Source organism: Toxotes jaculatrix, chromosome 6 (genome assembly GCF_017976425.1).
Source record: "Toxotes jaculatrix isolate fToxJac2 chromosome 6, fToxJac2.pri, whole genome shotgun sequence".
Lineage (NCBI taxonomy): Eukaryota > Metazoa > Chordata > Actinopteri > Toxotidae > Toxotes > Toxotes jaculatrix.
The window spans coordinates 7232423-7247263 of record NC_054399.1 but is presented as its reverse complement, the minus strand read 5'-3'; the positions used below and the strand labels follow the sequence as shown (position 1 = coordinate 7247263).

The window sequence follows — 14841 nt, the reverse complement described above, 5'->3', positions numbered from 1 at the left end:
AAAAGGCATATGGAGTGTAAGGGTTAACATAAAATGCCCTGCTGCCCTGGTTTAATTTTTAACATCTAGCCGCTCTATCGGAAGCCTTGGTATTTGGACCGTACCTGTGCACACACCATTCACTTAAGCTATCTGCCCATGAGGTCAAATATTAATATGCACGTAAACGTCCAATAGAAGTGCACGCGCTCAAGGTTAACAGGAAGCAGCTTGCTGTGATGAAGTAGAGACCGCTGCGAAGCCAGTTTGACGTCGTATATCGGGCAAAACGCGTAGTTCGAATTGGTCTAACGTTCCCAAACCGCAAACTGACTTCACCACTGTGAACTGGAGGGGAGATTGATCAGGACCAAAACAAGCCTCCGCATATGTAACTCGTGTTTGAAGGTAAGCCTTAGTTTTGTTTTTGACAAAGGGGTTTACCGCATGTGAATGACTGACTCCCTGTGAAGTAGATAAAAGCAGCGATTCGTTGCAAAACAGGATAAAACTGTCACACTCGCTAGCATCAGCTAGCTACATACTCAGAGAGATTACAGCTAATGCTAGTTTGCTGTTAGCTTGAGGAGCTAGCAGCAGGATAACTTGACAGAAACTTCTGGAAACGCGAGGCTAGCTTGGATACTGGTAATCAAAATATGCTGTTGTGACAAAACGCTGGACAGGAAAGTTGTAGTTGTAACCGTATACTAAATTTTGTTAGTGGTGATACTATTGGACTTAGTTCTAGGTGGTTTTGGATGAGAGTCGGCTGTTTTTAAATCGTAGATGCTATGTTAGCACGGTAATGAGCTCAAAAATATGAAAAAGGAGCGGGTGAATCTTTCAGCAGCGATCTCGATTGTGATTCGGACTCCGGTTTTGGACAATAAAGTTGTATTTTTATTAAGTTGTAAACCTTCTTTCGCAGTATTTTGCCCATGGCTGAAAAAGAGGAGACTATGGACGTCTCAGAAATCCGTGACAGTGCGCCATCAGCGAAGAAGAATGGACGAACCTCGTTGCTGGACAGCGGGGAGGACTTTGAGGTTTTAGATGAAGAAGACATTAACGATGACCCCCCTCCTCTTGAAGATGCCGGTGGAGGGAAGGGGAAGAGCACAGATGAGTCTGACAAGAGAAAGGCAGACACAGATCCAGACCAAGCTGATGAATGGCTGGATGTCTTAGGTATGTTACAAAAGCGCCTTGATAACATGTAGCACAGTACATTCATGTAGAAGATATTGCAGAAGCTTTGAAGTTAATATTAATGATAGGATTGTGGCTTGATAAAACCCACACAGTCTGCGCATTTGCAGCAAAGATTTCCAAGGTGATGTGATACACTTGAGCCAGACTTCTGACTCTGCTTAGCCAAAGGGCAGTCTTTAGTGCAGTATCTGTTCTGACTGAGATTAATATTATCTTCTGTCCCCAGGCAATGACCAGCTAAAGAAAAAAGTCCTGGAGGCAGGGCAAGGGCGAGACAGCCGGCCACAGAAAGGACAGAATGTCAAGATTCATCTGAAGACCTTCCTGAAGGATGGGACACTGGTAGAGGAGCAGTCTGACCTTGCTTTCACTCTGGGAGATGGTGATGTTATCCAGGTAAAACCTGTTTCATTAGACAAGTTTCATTTTTTTCTTTAAGCTGAAAATGACATAGAGAAGTTTCATATTTTTATCTACCTATCTAGGAGACATATTAAAAGAAAAACTTGAAAAACAAGGGGTCACTGAATGGTTTGATGGATACGAAAATGTGAATGAATGAATGAATGAATCATATAGGTGATGCATAATTTTCTTTATGTCAGTGACAGAAATCATGTTGGACATATTGGTATCTTGCTGCAGTGAGATTAGTCTTCTTTCAGGCTCTGGATCTCACAGTGCAGCTCATGGAAATGGGAGAGAAGGCTCTTGTTCAGACTGATGCAAAATATGCATATGGTACCTGCGGGAGGTAGGTGATGTGTTTTTATTTAACTAATCTAATATAAGCTTTAAAGGTTTAATGGAAATAAAACTTCCATTCTCATGAAGACTGTAATTTCAAACTTATATTTGTTTTTTACTAATTAATCGTTTCATTATCAATTCATACAGATATGTACATTTTATTTCTTGAATTTGGATGAAACACCATAGCTTTACTGTGAACTCTCCGGTGATGCACACTTTCATTGGGATATGTGTGTAATCTATTGATTGATGTCTCTTTCCTCCTTATAACCTTAAATTGACTGTGTTTCTTCCTCTTGACAGTCTTGAACCTGAGGTCCCCCCCAGTGCTGAGCTGTCCCTAGAAGTGGAACTGCTGGAAGCCACTGATGCTCCAGACCTGGAGCTGCTGCCCCCTGCAGAAAAGATTGCCCTTGCCAGCCATAAGCGAGAGAGGGGCAACGTTCACTATCAGCGTGGGGACTACGCTTTTGCTGTCAACTCATATAGCATTGCCCTGCAGATAACAGAGTCTAGTTCCAAAGGTGAGACGCAGGTTTTTTAATTACTCAGCATTGGGCTTAGCGGCTGTCTAACACGTGGGGGAGTGGTAGTCAGGGAAAACCCCACTGACTTAGCTAATGTTCAGCCATTTTAACTTTGCACTGATAGACTGTATAATCATTTAATTTAATTGAATTTTAAACATGTTAACCCTCAGACTGTGGCTGTTTGGTTTTTTTTTTTTAAACTGGTTTTTCTCTGCAGTTGACATTAATCCAGAGGAGGAGAATGAGCTGATGGATGTGAAAGTGAAGTGTTTAAACAACATGGCTGCTTCTCAGCTGAAACTGGACCACTATGATGCAGCACTTAAATCTTGTGTCTCAGCTCTGGCGCACCAGCCAGAAAACATAAAAGCACTTTTCCGTATGGGCAAGGTACACATTGCTCATGTTCTTTCTCTCTTGTTAGTCTCTAGTAGATTCTTTTATTAACTTGTGATTGTGTGTTTTCACTCAAGGTATTGGCCTTGCAAGGTGAATACACAGAAGCTATTCAAACTTTGAGGAAGGCACTGAAGCTGGAACCAAGCAACAAGGTACTTTTAGCCTCCTGACATTGTTTTTGGGTAAAACACAGATTTCAACATGGACAAATGCCAGTACTTTCTTACGACCAGTAGATGGTGCCATAGGATAAAATATCACAACACTAAGTTTGTAGTGCAAGGTTAGGTGGACTGCTGATTCATCATTTCAGAGGATCTGTTTTCATGTTGCTGCTGTAAATAGGTTTGCCCTGCAACCCAGCCATATCTAATGCCAAGCCACTGTTCCTGTTCTCCTCCTTATATAGGCGAGTATATGTTATTCTTTGGCTACACAAGGCTATTTGACAGAACTCAGCTCAGTGCGTGGGCTTCTTGGATTAGCTGTAAGCTACAGCAGCATGGTACTCATGCCCAGAATCCCCCACTTCAGTCCTACACCAATCTGTCAAACAGCACATGGCCTGGCCACCACTTCTCATGCAACACATGCAGTATAAATATATAATGGTCTTTTAGATTTAGTAATAGTACATCTTAGGTGGATTGCTGAATTAATTGTCTTGAGTGTAGCTGGGAATCTTTTGCATATCTGAAGAACAAGGATGCATGTCGTAGATGGTATGCACTAGCAAGCCCTTTTGACTGACAGAAATTTGACATTTCATAACTCTCACCCTTGTATATGTTTGCAATTGTGTATATTTGTCAACACATTTCTAAATTGGTACTAGATTTGTTGTTTTAATGTTAAAATGGACTTGCTTCTTGGTGCTATAATGATGAAGAGACTCCCCAAATAACTCCATGTTCTAACGGCGTGTACAGTGGGTGTACTTCAGTGACAATACAAGAACGCTCCCATTATAATCAATGAGGCGGTCTGAAACAGGCGCGGGCGTCATGAAGTGACAAGATGACGCTCTCCCTCTCTCTTCCCTAAGCATTGACAGACATGGGGTCTGCATTTTTTTTTTACACTGTTGTCAGCTGCTCACATCCTCTATCTGCAACTCAGATGGATGAGAGGAGATTTATTGTGTCTGTGGTTTGTTTACTTTTTGACATGGTGTGCAGACTTGACAGCTCCGGTACAGACAGCCTCAGACCGCCTCAGCACAGTATTTGGACACACAGATGTTGTTCAGATGGGTTGTTAAATGTTTGTTTAGCCTACTTTATCCTTGCCCTGTGGACAAGTCAGCGCCGTGTCTTTTTTTTTTTTTTTTTTTTTTTTTTTTTTGCCATGTTGGTGGGTAGCCGATTGCACAATATTGGTGCTAACTTGCCAGTGGTGCCCTGCTCAATCACTGTGCTGTAACACTCAAATATAAAATGACTTTTGAGTTGTAACATTGTTATAAACTCTATGTAATGGTGCTCTGTCTTTTCGAGGCACGTTTTCAAAGCATAAATATTTTTTGTTGTCCCTGAAAGCAGTGGTTTGCTTAGTCACTCACCAGCTTCAAGAGCAGTGAAATGACTCAGATTGCTGGAACAATAACTGAACCCATATCCTGGAATAATTGTGTAGACATATGGGGTAAATGGCAGGCTACTTTTGAGATGCAACCCTGGGTTTTCTGGTAAGACAATGAAGAATAGTATAAGCAGTTTTTCCTAGTATTTAATCAATGCTTCATCCATCTATCGTCATTGTAGGAAATTAATTGTTCGTAGATCTTCTAAAAAGCTTTGTGATGTCATTTTTTCATGCTTTTAGACCAGTAGGTGGCCCCTTGTGTGTAACGATGTAAGGGTATTATTATTCTGACACATTCCAATTAAGAAGGAAATCAGTCTTGGGTTGTTATGTCCTACATATTTGGTTAGTTGGGTTGTTAGATTACAGTGGGGTATGTATATTGGACTGGAGCCTGCAACACCTTTTTGTCTTGTCACTCCTGTCTAGACTATCCACGCAGAACTCTCCAAGCTGGTGAAGAGGCACTCGGAGCAGAGAGGAGCAGAGCAGGCAATGTATAAGAAGATGCTGGGTAACCCCGCTAGTAGCAGCAGCACACAGAAACACCGAGCAAGATCTTCATGGGTGAGACAGTCATTTCCCTGAGAAAACAGTTAAAGTGCAAAAAAATGTCGGGTTAGAATATAGCTTGAACCTCTGGCCAACATCACATGATACTTGCGCACTGTCATGTATGTTCCTTTGGGTTGATAACAGTAATGTAATACCAAGGGAGCCTTTGTGTGGTAATAAACGGGAAGCATTAGTATTTAGTAATAAATATTTTAAGACTGATGAATAACTTTGTGCTTTTCACTCTATCATTATTCGGTGTGTCATTATTAAAACTACTTAACATGCACTCTCTACTCTTTTGTTCCTTTATATCCCCAGGGTCTCAGCTGGAAATGGCTATTCGGTGCCACTGCTGTAGCCATTGGCGGTGTAGCATTATCGGTTGTCATAGCTGCTAGAAATTGAACCGAGCCTGTAGTGATGACCTGACCGAGCTCCTGCAATGTGAGAACCCAAACACAGAATCACATCTGGCAGTGCCTTCTGACCTGTGGTCAAAGGGGATGGAAATGTCAGTTGGTCAGTTGCCTCTTCACTGTCACTCTCCTTTCTCTGCTATGTTTGAGAAGTACATGTGACAAATAATAAAACATCAATATTTGCATATGGGAAATCTGTATTTCCATTGTATTTACAAGGTTTACGCATATCTGTCATATCACCAGACACTGTTTTCTTTTACTGCCATTATTTTTGTCTGTGGTAGTTGATGTTGGAAATTGATTATTTGAGCACTGAAATGAAAAATAATTTACTATAGATAGGAGCTATTTATAAAATATTTTCCCATTAAAAATATATTGTGATAAGATCCTATGTCATGCTATAGTTCTAAAGCATTAGTTTGTGTTAATACTTACTATTCAAGAGAGAACATGTGATTTCACTGTTTTAAATATGGTACAAGATTTCGTGTCAACTGGCGTAACGCAGATGGTCTAATATTTGAGGTTCACACACTGGCTCATAAGAGTCATACACTGAGTAGCCAGAAAAAAGAAGCACCTATACGGTGTATTTCAATACAACAGTTCTGCAAGATATACTACCTTAAAGTTTTAAGTTTTTACTGGTCCAGTTTCTTTAGTCATTTACATGTTGCATCAGTCCAATGGTTTGTATTTAGGCTAAAGTTTCTGCTCATTGATATATATGGAGGAGGAAAAACATTATAGAAAGACCTTACAACATAATGCAGTTTTTCTGGCACAGAGTCACCATCAATAAACAGTGGTAGTATATAATTATATTGTACTGCTGTATTGGATTGGAACTCAGTGGTTTGCAGATGTACTGTACTTTCTGTTCAGCATTCCTTAAAGGACTAATTTTATGTTGATAGAGATGTAGTTATTATCTTCAAAACAAGGACAGAGAACGGTACATGGAGTTTCTTAGTAACACAGTTTGGAGAGTTTATTTTTATTATCCAATTTCAGTCAGTTATGCCACAATCTTTGATGATGAAGACCAAATACTGAAGGGTGACCTTTCAAATACAATGTTGGGTGTGAATTTTTTTTTTTTTTTTTCATCCCTACATTTTTGCCTGTGAAGTTTTTCATAAATTATTTATTACACTGTTTTTGCTCTTTGCTTTCTTATGTACAGTAAATGTGACACCAGCAAACCTCTGGCTTCATCAGAGTAGTTGGTAGTACCACAGAGCCAAAAGTTGCATAAACTTTGATGCTAAACGAAATGATGGTAAAAGTTCCTAGCATTCCTTGCAGTTGTTGATTTTATATTCATCGCAATAAAATGTCTGTCTGTTATCAAACCACAATTTCCTTTTTGTGTCATGTTACAGTTTCAGCTTGATAATCTCACAAGCATCAGTGACAAGGTATCCGGTGATTTTTTACTATTTCCACCGCTGACTGATTTCATGTCATGTAGCATTCTTTTTATCACAGTGTGCTCCCAAAACTTAAACCTTGTAAAACTGAACTTGGAGGACTGACTGCCCACTGGTAATGTCTGTACTGGACAGACACAAATTCAATTATAACATCTGCAGTCGTATTTGTAGAGCAACTGTATTCAAACAATCCTCTTGTTTTTAAGACAAGATAACCAAAAGTATTCACTGCTGGACATTCCCAAGTTTTCTGGATATTCCCAAGCTGTTTTTTCTTTTCTTTTTTTTTTTTACTTCCCCCAGACATTGACGTTTCGCTGACGTAATGAGATGACCTGTCGTTTCCCTCTTCCTACGCATTACTGGTGTTCAGGGCTCATTTCTAAATGCTGTGCAAAATGTGTATTTTGTCGCCCATTAATAACCGTAGCATATAATTACATTATAGAATAGTATGGAAAACATAACATTTATTCACATTCTGTCGGCGAATTATTTTTAAATCTAGTAAAAGTCGACAATTAATAGCACAGGCTACTCAACAATAATTTTAATGTCTTTAATATCGCGGTATTGTGTGTATTTTATAGTTTAAATGTTATTTTTTAAGTATTAAACACATGTCTATATAGGGCTTCATTACTGCTCAGTGACTTCATCATCAGTGACCGGTCGTTGAATATTCATTGAAAAGCATCGGGAGTTCTCGGTTTACAACAGTGCGTCCGTGCGCGTGGTGGGAACGGTAGCAAGATGGCGGCGCTGAAGGAGGAGCAGTGCTACGGACTGTCCTGTGGAAGAGTGAGCAGCGGTAGCAATATCTCCGTCTTTCACGTTAAACTCACTGACAGCGCACTCAGAGCATTTGAAGGCTATCAGAGCGGCAAGGTAAATGGCCTTTTTCGGTTCCACGGCATTTTGGTTTGCGTTTGGAGTGTGTCCGGGGCGGCTCTGACAGGCAGAGTGAGGTCAGTCCCCAGCTCTGTCTGCCTCTGCTGCGGCTGCCTTCATGCTGCGATATATCCAGCCTCAGCAGACTGGTCGAGGCTGGCTAGTTTGGCTTGATTAAGTATCTAGTTTAGCGGCCACCAGCTCTCGCCTGGCCGGGCTGACGGATGTTGGCTGCTGGGTGGCTGTTCAGCGTTTTGTAGCTACACCCAGACTAGCTCCACACCGACTGTTGAACGCTGTGCTCGGTCGTTTAACAAGCTCGGTGCCACTGGATACTGAGCCCCACTACTTAATTTGATTGTGTTATTGTGTTTGTTTTAGTTGGTGCGACAGTCTTAACTTGGTGTTGATGATAACTGGACTTACCAGAATGTCTGTGATAACCTGTGAAAATTTGACATGAAAACATGGCACTTCTGAAGTGTGTACAGATGTTTCCAGAAAGTTTAAAGCTGTCAAAAAAACAAACCAAAAACTAAAAAGAAATCAGGCAAACCTTGCTAGTTCAGCTATCCACACATAATGGTAACAGCGACCGTTGAATATCTGAGCCCTGTTTACTAACTCATTATATATATATATACATAATATAGTCTTTAAGTCAAGGAAAGCGTTGCCTTGGTTAAGTATCTAATACCAGCATAGTCAATAATTCGGAAAAGTACCCAGTATTCATCCAAAAGATTACAAGTAATTTGGAAAAGTACCCAGTATTCATCCAAAAGATGGCCATCTCCTTTCCCAACCCCCTCACTGCCACTGAATGCTCATGTTCACCACACAGCTTTGGAAGGGCCTCAAAGTTATTTAACAGTAGATTCAACACATTTTCTTGTCAGTCCAGAGGTAGAATTCAAGCTCTGATCTCTGAAATGGCTGTGCTGCTGCTGCTGCTTGTTTGGCTTCTTGCATGGAGAGCTATAAGTCTGATGATGGCCATCTAACGTTTCAGCTTCTATAAATATTTGACAGGGAAAACCTGGCAAGCCGTGAGGAAAGGGCCTTATCTCCAGCTTCAGTGGCAGTGTACAGCAGAACTGCAGCTGATAAACCAGAACAATAAAATTCTGACAGGTAATTTTGCGACTAGTAGTTGTAGGAAGGCAGTTAATTATGACACATGGCACATGAAAGAAATTGTCAATACAGAGCAATCCCCAAACTCTTAAACATATTGTCATTGTAGCTACAGTAATTGGCACTGGCAAAAGCAATTAATCTCTGTAAATTTTCAGTGGCTTTTGTTCTTTAGAGATGTAGACTGGTCTTATATTCAGGGTGATTGCACATTACGGCAACATGCTAAATAGTTTGGTGCTTTTGAATTATAATAGGCACAAGGGTGTTTTCTTTTTTGACTGAAACATGGAGCATGCAACTTGCATCCAACTTGCTTTGCTGATGATTCAGGATAGCTTTTAATTTTTTGGCCATCGCTCCCAACTCGGCCTTGATTAGAAAATGTGCCCAACCTGTCTTGCATTGCCCTGCACAAACTGGACATTTTGTGTTCAAAATTCACAAAGTAGTATGACAAGTACAAAAATTAGGTTCTTATTTTGACTAGAAAATGAAAAAGAGAGTACAGTGACAAGGATTTATACCACTGTCTGATCATTTGTAGTGGTTGTGATTTACCATAAGATATTATTTTTCACAAGGTGCAGGACAATACACAGGACTGTCTCAAGAATCTTGGGCTCTATGGAGTTGATATTGGCACTGGGGCTTTCATTGGGGGGGTAGAATGCTTCCTAATCCTTAGCACCATCGTTTGACTGCCACAAAGACATGTTAAATGCAAATCCCTGTGCAATTTCATATTCAAAATATTACATTATTAATACACCTTTTTGAAATTGATTAGCACATTATGAACTGGAAATCTGCACTTGGCTTATACCTGGATGACGAGGCAAACTGGAATTATATTTTACAGTTAAGATAGATGCACCTTTATCGAGAAGTGTGTCTTTTGCAGACTTTGCAGACTGACTGCTTACTCAAGTTGTATTGCTCACGTTATGCTTACTGTATATCATTTTCCCCGTTATTTATTCAGGTTAAAACACTCACAATTTGATAAGATCTCAGCTATTGAGTAATCAAATGTGTGTATGACATAGAGGCGAGTGCTTGTTTTGTTGTGAGTGTTCAGAGCCGTAGAGTGATACAGGCTTTGTTGCATCATTTTGGGGATGTGGCATCTTAGCTGGCACAACGGCTCAGATCACATTTATCCTTGTCGTGGTGCGGGGGTGTCTCTGTGGTCAACAGGTTTGGAGGTGGAATCTCAGATTTGGTGGATCTGATTGGGTCTGTTTTTAGGTTACTACCTGCACTGAAGCCCTCAAATGAAACATATATGGAAATTTTCGGATTGGAACTGTTGTTGTGGCCTCGTCACAGTGGCTTCACACAATGACAGATGATGAGCATACATCAAACCACCCGTCTGACATTGAGTCATGTATAGAGGGGCAGGTGTGCCACATGTCTAAATTAATTACATATGTGTGTATACATCATATAATGGTAGCATACACACACAAGTCTCCTCAGCCAGAGCCATGTATATTTAAAGGTAACATATTGAAATTCAGACAGCAGCTAAATGACAAGTGCAATGCAAATATATGAAGCCTCTCAACTAACACAGGCCACATTTGTACAAACACAGGTTGACTAAAGATATCTTGTAACGCTTACACAGGAAAAAAAAAAATTGTGATCAGATATCTATCATATTTGTTACATGGTGGCGTGAGATCAGTATGTTGGGCATATTATTTGCTTGTGTTTTTCTCAGTTTTCACATTAGGTCATGAAATATGGGAAAAATTTTGCCTATGCTAAACTAAAAGAACGAACTGGATCACCTGAAAGATCCAAGTTGTGGGATGTTATATAACTTTCTAAGTTCAGACCATCTTAGAAACTAAGTTAATTGGCTTGTTTCTCTCATATTAACCATTGTAGGGGTGGGAATGTCATTTATTATTGGAATTAAAGGCTAATTATTAGCACACACACCCCAAACTTGAGCTTGTATTGCTTTCATTGTGGCTCAGCTATCTTTTACGGGAGCTGAGACTCTCTGGCTTCCTCATAACTCAAACACTGGCTGGCACCCAACAGCAGGGGTGAGCTGGGAACTCGGTAAAGGAAGAGGAAGAGAGCTACAGAATGGCATGCCTTCCAATACGAAAGTTGTTGTGTTGTGAAGGATGTAATCAGACAAAGCTGGTAATTTTCATGACCCCAGTTTTGCTGCTGTTTGGGAAAGTGTGGCGACCCCGCCAGACACTTGCTTTCATCGAGGCCGTTCCAGGCCGTTATACTGTACAAGACAGCAGCTTTGATAAATTGTAGGCTCAAGCAAGCAACACAAATGTATACAGCAGGAGCAGCTATACTGGAATTGTCAATAGACTTATTGTAAAGTCACTACACTATGCTACATTGTAGGAGATGAAGAAATACAGTGTTTACAGGCTTGTTTATTCCCTTTCTATGTCAGCTAACCAAATGCTAACTGCAAACTGTGACTAATTCTTATGGTAAATTCATTGTGCAATAATATTTATCCAGTAGCAATAGTGCAGCTTCCTGTATGAGATGTGAGTGTCAGCCGGTTCCTCTGCTGGTTACTCTGAGGACAGAGTGAACTGGAGCTCCTGCTGTGGGACTGGCAGCCCAGAGACTCTCTCTTTTTTTTTTTTTTTTTTTTTTTTAAACCAGCTCTGACATAAGCAAGGAAATGAGTAAGGCTACTTGAGCGTCATCAAGCTGAAGGTTATATAGAGTGCAGATAAAAGTTTATAATTATGCCTCTGGATGACTGTTGTTACAGCACAGCAGTTTTGGAAAACACAGTGTTTAAATAGAGATTCAGTAGTGCTCACAGTTTTCATTTTCTTCATTGTGGAGCAGCAAGCTGTTTGCCAACTCTCAGAATACAGTCCACAAAAATTGAAACTATAGCAGTGAACTAAAATATTAAGCCTGTCTCAAATATAAAACGAACATTCGTACGCAGTCTGCGAAAGCTTTCATATGAAGGGACAATAAATCTCATGTGCTGGCACTGCAGTGTTATACTGGTGAGAGATGAGTAGTCCCATTTGAATGTTAAAACCTTTTGTTGGCCCAAGTCAGATCTTTTGTCTTGTGGTGAGGTAATGCATCGGTGATTATAAGCTTGGAGCTTGAATTTTACATTCTTAGGGACATACATCACAGCAGTGGCACCCATCCTGTGGTTAGCAGTTTATTCTGTGTTGCATTTACATTTCAAGTCCTGGTATTAATTCTCAGTAACTATACTGCACACAATGATGCATTGCACAATATAGTCTTTGAACCAGTTCCCTTTAATAATAAGCTGTTTAAAAAAAAACCTGATTGTTTTGTTACAGACGAGATACCTGCTGTAGTCGGTAATGTTGCATAACGCCAGGACCAGCTAAACAAGGCAACAACATGTCATGCCAGTCATGCTCGGTTGTGTTATGGTTGTTTTGTTGTCCAAAAGTGTGAAATACTTAAATGAGTCTCAACATGGAGCGTATCTTCAGTGTTGTTGGATCAGCTTTTTGCCTTGTCACCACTGAAATGAGTCTGATTATATTTCAATAAGTGTGGTGCTCTCATCCACTCATTTTGCACTTTGGTTTCCTCACCAGGTAAACATCTTTGATTACTGAAATGTATCTGTTTTTTGTTGGGGTTTTTTTCCCAAACAAATGAATCGTTGACACCCTTTCCAGAATCTATTATCTGAAAGCCCTCCAGACTTTAAGTTAAAAGTTTACTAAAAAGAGATTAAGGATTAAAGACTAAAATATCAGAAGCAAGAGGTTTTTGAGCATCAATCCTAAGTCAAGTACTTGTGGTGACAGGCTATAGGCTTCATTAAAGAGGTCACTTTACATCAGGCCAGTTTTGTTCCTGTGCCTCCTAACGACACCCTGTCTCGACCCCTATGGGAATGGTATGGGAAGTAATGGAGACTGGGTGGGGATTTTGTTGCTTGACGCTGGTCAGCCCGTGCCAGTGCTGTGGTTATTTAAGGAATGCTGACTCCCCAGTTTCATCAGATCATGGGACACTGCAAGAGATGACCATAACCACTAAGGCCAAATATGACTCTAAATGTCATAGTGTTCCCCTGTCCTGTGGCAGGGTTGCCACAAGTGACCATGTCAACCTGGTGTCATTGCACACAGAGCAGACTCCCTGACCTGCTGTGTCTTTAGCAAGAGATTGGTCAGTGTGTGGGTCATGGTTTGGTCTTTGGTCTACAAACACACTTGGTACTTGTGGTTTTTGACCAGTATCAGAGCGGTATGATGGTTGAAAACAGGTACAAGTGTACAGTTTTGACTAAAGCTATTTTATGCATAGAGCCTTCATTACTTAAAGGATGTTATGTCACTCTATAAATAGTGATAATGAAACAATATCCGGGCTTAATGTCTAAGAGATTGCTGCATGAGTTTAGAAAACTTGAATCAAGCCAAACTTTGAAAGAATCTCTGCTAAGTCTGTGCAGACTTCTTCGCATTTGAAAGGAGATTCCTCTGTTTGGTTTTTAATAATGCAGTCTATCATTAAGTGCCTCTTTCCCTCAGAGTCCAAATGGTAATCAGTTAATTTTCCTGAATTTTTCCTATTCTTTGAGCCATTTTTTTTGTTTTGTTTCGAATTTCAGCCGACTGTGAGACAGCATATCATACATTTTATTTAGTTGAAGCAACAGTGAAATATTCAGGCAGCATGACCGAGGTCATGACCCAGAGACTCTAATGCTATAGGGGTCTTCACCTGAAACTCCTGGTAACACCAGTAATGAAAATGTTCTTCTGTGCTTGGCATGTATGCTGCACTTCTCTGTCATGATAACTGACATACTTGAGGTTAATTTTATCTGAACATGGAAACAAGTCAACACATTCTGCAAAGATTATTTTTGCGTTGATATTTTTTTTTTTGTAATACCAGGGAATACAGTGTTTTCACAGTTGTAGAAATGCTACATTTTTTTGGTTTATTACACATAGCTTTAATAGTTTATACCAAAATATTTACCTCTTGTCGCCACTGGAGAGATACAGAAGACATAAATGGTACTTACTGGAACACGTTATCCAATAATAAATCATGTTATTGACTGCTTAAAATGTTATCTCGGGTCCAGTTAGTCACTGATTCTGACTCAAAATATGAATCAAATTGGCTTCAAAAGAAAAGATATACATTCATATCTTCCAGTCAGATGGTGGCCAGTCTGTTGGTACCATGAGCCAAGTTGTCACAGCTGTAATAGGGATCATAACATATGTTTAAATCCAGGTACCAAATGGTGCCAAGAAGATCCTGTTTTTTTTTTTTTTCTTGGGGGGGTTTCTTTTTTTTCCAGTCATGCTTACTTTTTCAGTCATTCTGTCAAGTGTTGGAGTTAGAAGCCTATCTTAAAGTCACAAACTCATCTAATCTAACAAACAGATTATTGAAATGTTATATATAATAGAAAATTATTAAAACTTTCATCCCAGTCAGACACATCTAACAAAGTACAACTCAGCTTTGAATGCCTGCTGAGTCATCACTTTCACATCACTTTTGTTAGGCCCCCAGATTAACAGAGGAAAACAGCTGTTAGAAGAACTTGCACTAAAGTTTTGTTTACGAAGTTTTACTCACTTCAGTTTTCTGCTAAATGTTTTTTTGTGATGAGGCTGGTATACTGCATTGATGCAGTACCTAAATTGTTCCTTTTCTATTGTGTATGGGCTGATGATAGAGTTCAGTAGTGATACATCCAAGTGAGATCACAATGTTGTGTCCACGCAGTTTGGCTTTGAAAACAGTGGTCGCATACTGCAGTTTGAACAAAGCTGTTACAAAAACAATGATGTATGCCTTCACAGACATCTTCAGGTGTTGTTTAGCAGAAATGGCAGTGTAGCCAGTCACACCATACAACAGTTGTGAGACTGTGCAAGCGTA

The 14841-nt window shown here is 40.0% G+C and overlaps 2 protein-coding genes across 3 annotated transcripts in view; both read left to right on the top strand.

The window, feature by feature from the left end:
- Positions 1–229: 229 nt before the first annotated feature.
- Positions 230–6794, top strand: fkbp8 (FKBP prolyl isomerase 8). 2 transcript variants are annotated; one of them, XM_041040616.1, is made up of 9 exons: positions 233–387; positions 911–1170; positions 1421–1590; positions 1860–1948; positions 2251–2471; positions 2695–2867; positions 2951–3028; positions 4890–5027; positions 5337–6794. In XM_041040616.1, the coding sequence occupies exons 2-9, from the start codon at positions 921–923 to the stop codon at positions 5421–5423; spliced, it is 1206 nt and encodes a 401-aa protein (XP_040896550.1). In that variant the 5' UTR covers positions 233–387; positions 911–920; the 3' UTR covers positions 5424–6794. The 2 variants fall into 2 exon arrangements, with proteins under 2 accessions (XP_040896548.1, XP_040896550.1); XM_041040614.1 differs by lacking the exons at positions 4890–5027; positions 5337–6794 and adding an exon at positions 3222–4880 and having other exon boundaries at positions 230–387.
- A 795-nt stretch (positions 6795–7589) lies between these two features.
- The window catches only part of ell (elongation factor RNA polymerase II), a 33855-nt gene continuing 26603 nt past the window's right edge, over positions 7590–14841 (top strand). The window contains exon 1 of the mRNA XM_041040613.1: positions 7590–7767. Within this exon, the coding sequence (XP_040896547.1) occupies positions 7633–7767 (135 nt within the window). The 5' untranslated portion in view covers positions 7590–7632. The remainder of the gene's footprint in view (positions 7768–14841) is intronic.